Source organism: Arachis ipaensis, chromosome B03 (assembly GCF_000816755.2).
Source record: "Arachis ipaensis cultivar K30076 chromosome B03, Araip1.1, whole genome shotgun sequence".
Lineage (NCBI taxonomy): Eukaryota > Viridiplantae > Streptophyta > Magnoliopsida > Fabales > Fabaceae > Arachis > Arachis ipaensis.
In genome coordinates this window covers 33,583,864-33,587,457 of record NC_029787.2, presented here as the reverse complement: position 1 = coordinate 33,587,457, position 3,594 = coordinate 33,583,864, and the positions used below count along the sequence as shown (strand labels likewise).

General features: G+C 24.6%; 1 protein-coding gene across 1 annotated transcript in view; it reads left to right on the top strand.

The window, feature by feature from the left end:
* Nucleotides 1-783, top strand: part of LOC107634346 (inositol oxygenase 2-like) — a 2,990-nt gene extending 2,207 nt beyond the window's left edge. Inside the window, exons 8-10 of the mRNA XM_016337871.2 lie at nt 84-204; nt 288-369; nt 476-783. Of these exons, the coding sequence (XP_016193357.1) occupies nt 84-204; nt 288-369; nt 476-502 (230 nt within the window). The 3' untranslated portion in view covers nt 503-783. The remainder of the gene's footprint in view (nt 1-83; nt 205-287; nt 370-475) is intronic.

Sequence of the window (3,594 nt, the reverse complement as noted above, 5' to 3'; positions counted from 1 at the left end):
TCTATGGTCAGTGTTTTCATCATGTGCTATTTGTCCTCCTATTTAAATTTTGGGTTATAAATGACTAGTTATTCTTTGTTCAGCAAATTCAATAACCCTTTATATGATGTATAATAACCTTGTAGCCTTACACAAGGAAGGTGCATATGCTCATCTCATGAATGATGAAGACCGTGAGAACTTGAAATGGCTCCATGTATTCAAGTAAGTTCCTGTCTAACTTAAATGTATCTTTTTTTCTGGCTACATCTTCTATTGTCACTTATATCACTGATAATTTTGTGCAGCAAGTATGATTTGTATAGCAAGAGTAAAGTCTTAGTTGATGTAGAAAAGGTTAAGCCATACTATCAGTCTCTTATTGAGAAGGTGAGAAAAATTTGAATGATTCTGTTGATTTATTCTTTTAATATTACGTTGTTTTAACAATCTGGATTTTGTTATTTTGTTTGTAACATGATTTGCACTTTTGCAGTATTTTCCCGCAAAACTTAAATGGTGAAGCCTCAAAATGAGCAATGGAGACCAAGGGTGCGTAGGAAATTGAGTTTTTTTCCACAAGCATGTTTTGGACTTGGTTGAAGTTGATCAATGTGTTACATTTCATGCCTTTTCATATTGCCTTGCAATAACGTATAAATTTATGTAAATGCATAATGTAAAATTATATAATATCGATATTTCTGTTCTTAGTTTTAATAATTTGAACTCATAAGAATCATTAAGTTTGGTTAATAATACCGACCATATTGGCTAAGTAATGAGCATTGGGATTTTTATTTTTAAGTTCTAAATTTGAACACTTGTATTCCTTTCTTTAAAATGAATAAAATCACTTATTTTGAAGAAAAAAAGAGCGAATTTTATTCAATTATAAATCTTTTTCAATTTTTTTTGTATTGTATTATACATCGAATTAGAATGAATGAATACAAAACAAAATGAAATAAGAAAATATATGTTCTTGCATCTTTTGAGCATTCTAAAATAGACTAAGTGTAATTTTCTTTTTCGAATTTCATTTTCCCTGCAATTTGAAGCTTATAAAATTGGAATTCATGTCATAAATAAAATTGTTAGTTAGTACTAACTAGCATCATGGTTATCAAATACAATATATATAAATTTGCACTTAAAGCAAATTAACAATTACTATGATGCATGTTAATTTACAATTTAATCCTTTTAAAATAAAAATATAATTTTGAATTTTACAAAAATAAAAATTCAGTATTAAAAAAATAGAGATTTTTTCATAAGTATATATAGTTACTTTTGAAGTAGTAAAAAAAAATATAGTATGAGACACAAAATGATAATTTTCTTTATATATGTCTTGTTTGAGTTTAAAACTTCATGTACAATTCTCAATTTCACATCCATCTCTTTGGAATATTCTCGAAGAATAATTTCTAACTTTGTTACATTTACTAAAAATAACAAAATTTGATTTATAAATATGATTCAAGAACAATTATGATAATCAGCTGAATCTTTTGTATAATTGTATAGATCTATAAATAAACAAATAGAATATGTAGCTATTAATAATGTAAAGGAAAAAGTTTGGTAACAAAAAATTTTCAGCCATAATTAGCCAAATTTTTTCATAATTTACTTCATTTACATAATTTAATAACAGTTTTATTTTTTATCTCACTCTCTTATCATTTCACTTATCATATTTTTATCAACTCCACTTATTAATCATATTAATTATAATATCATATCCCTTACTATTAATCAATACTTAATATTCCTTTTTATAATTTAATTTTCATATTTAATAATAATAATAATAATAATAATAATAATAATAATAATAATAATAATAATAATAATAATAATAATAATAATAATAATAATAATAATGGACGGTAATGATAATATATATTAATTGAGTTAATTGCACTTGATTTTTTGTTTCCTTTAAGGCATTTAATATCAATCAATGGAGATACAAAAAAATCATTAATTTTTTATTTTCGTTAAGGCATTTTAATTGTACTTGATTCTTTGTAATATATACATTCCATTAATTCAATTATGATCGTTCAAAAATCATGACTCTAATACCATTACAAGCACAATAGTGTGTATAAGCCAATAAATTTTACAAGAAATCACGTTTATCATTGCAAATAGTATGCCATTTGAATTCGACCTTAATACGGTACCTATGGTAGAAGGTGCTGATGAAGAATTTGAACAACAGACGGACTCACCCGACGAAGTTATTGTCACTCAACCAATTTTCGAGAATATGAAAAACACACTAGCTTTGATAAGGTATGATAATAAACTGATTTAATTTTTTTTGTGTGTTTTTATATGCATTTATAATTATATTGTACTAACTAAATTTATACGCATAACATTCATACATTCATATACATAACATCCATAATTACATACAACTAACATCTAAAAATTAAATTCATATTTATTAGATATTACAACCATATACATATCATTTTTTAGTTATTGCATAAGTAACTATAAAGTTAACACAAATATTTTTAAATTTTATCATAATTGAATTTAAAAAAATATCAAATTCTTAAATTAATTTATTCAATTGATAAATTTACTCATAACATCCATAGATTTATACACATAACATCCATTATTTCATGTTAATAACATCCATAATTTGTACTCATAATATTCATAATTTCATACCGTATAGTAGAAGTTGTTAAAATTTTTTAATTTAATTTTCATAATTTTTGCAGAGAATTATTGTATTTTAATGGATAATAATGTGATTGAGAGATGTTAGAGATTTGATTTGTGAGAAACTGAAATTGATTTTGGAAAGAACATTAATGACTCCAAACATGCAGCAAAATAGTAGGTGATAACGAGAATAAGTGATAAGGAAATGTATGTCACTTACTTATCAAGAGAATGAGAATTTTTATGTGACATTTCTATATTGTAATTATTTTTTGGCTACCTAACATCACCTTAATGTAAACATGTTAAAATGTTTTTTGGTTAACATGTAAATATTTTTGTTTATTTTTTCTATTATTTTTATGAATAATATTGTATTAGTTATTGACTTATTGAATTCATGGTAAACAAATTTTTAGCTTACGTGTAATCAATGCCGTAAACATAACTTATAAATGACGCACGGATAATTAACGTCAAAATAGTGTATAAGTAACGCCTTGCGTAATGCGTAACATATAAATATACCCTACTTACCTTATTTTTTGTGTCTTCAACACTCAAAACACAACACAATACACAGTAAGTAACACACTATTTCTCATTCTTTCACTTTGTTCTATTTTTGTTTCTCTCTTCTCTTTTTTTTATAAATATTTTTCTTTGCAAAGAAAAGATCATCGAGGACTTGCTCAAAGATTTGACGAAAAGAGGAATAGCAACAATGTGATTGCAAATTGATGATGCAGAATCAAGAATTGCTCTAAGATTAAAAAAAGAGCAGAGAGAAAGATTCAAGAATTAAATAGCAGTAATGCAATTCAATTCATGTATCCATTTTCTTTTTAAAACCAATTGCGGGTAATTAGTAATGATATTGGATTTTTTTTCTATATAATTAAATATAAAAAATTG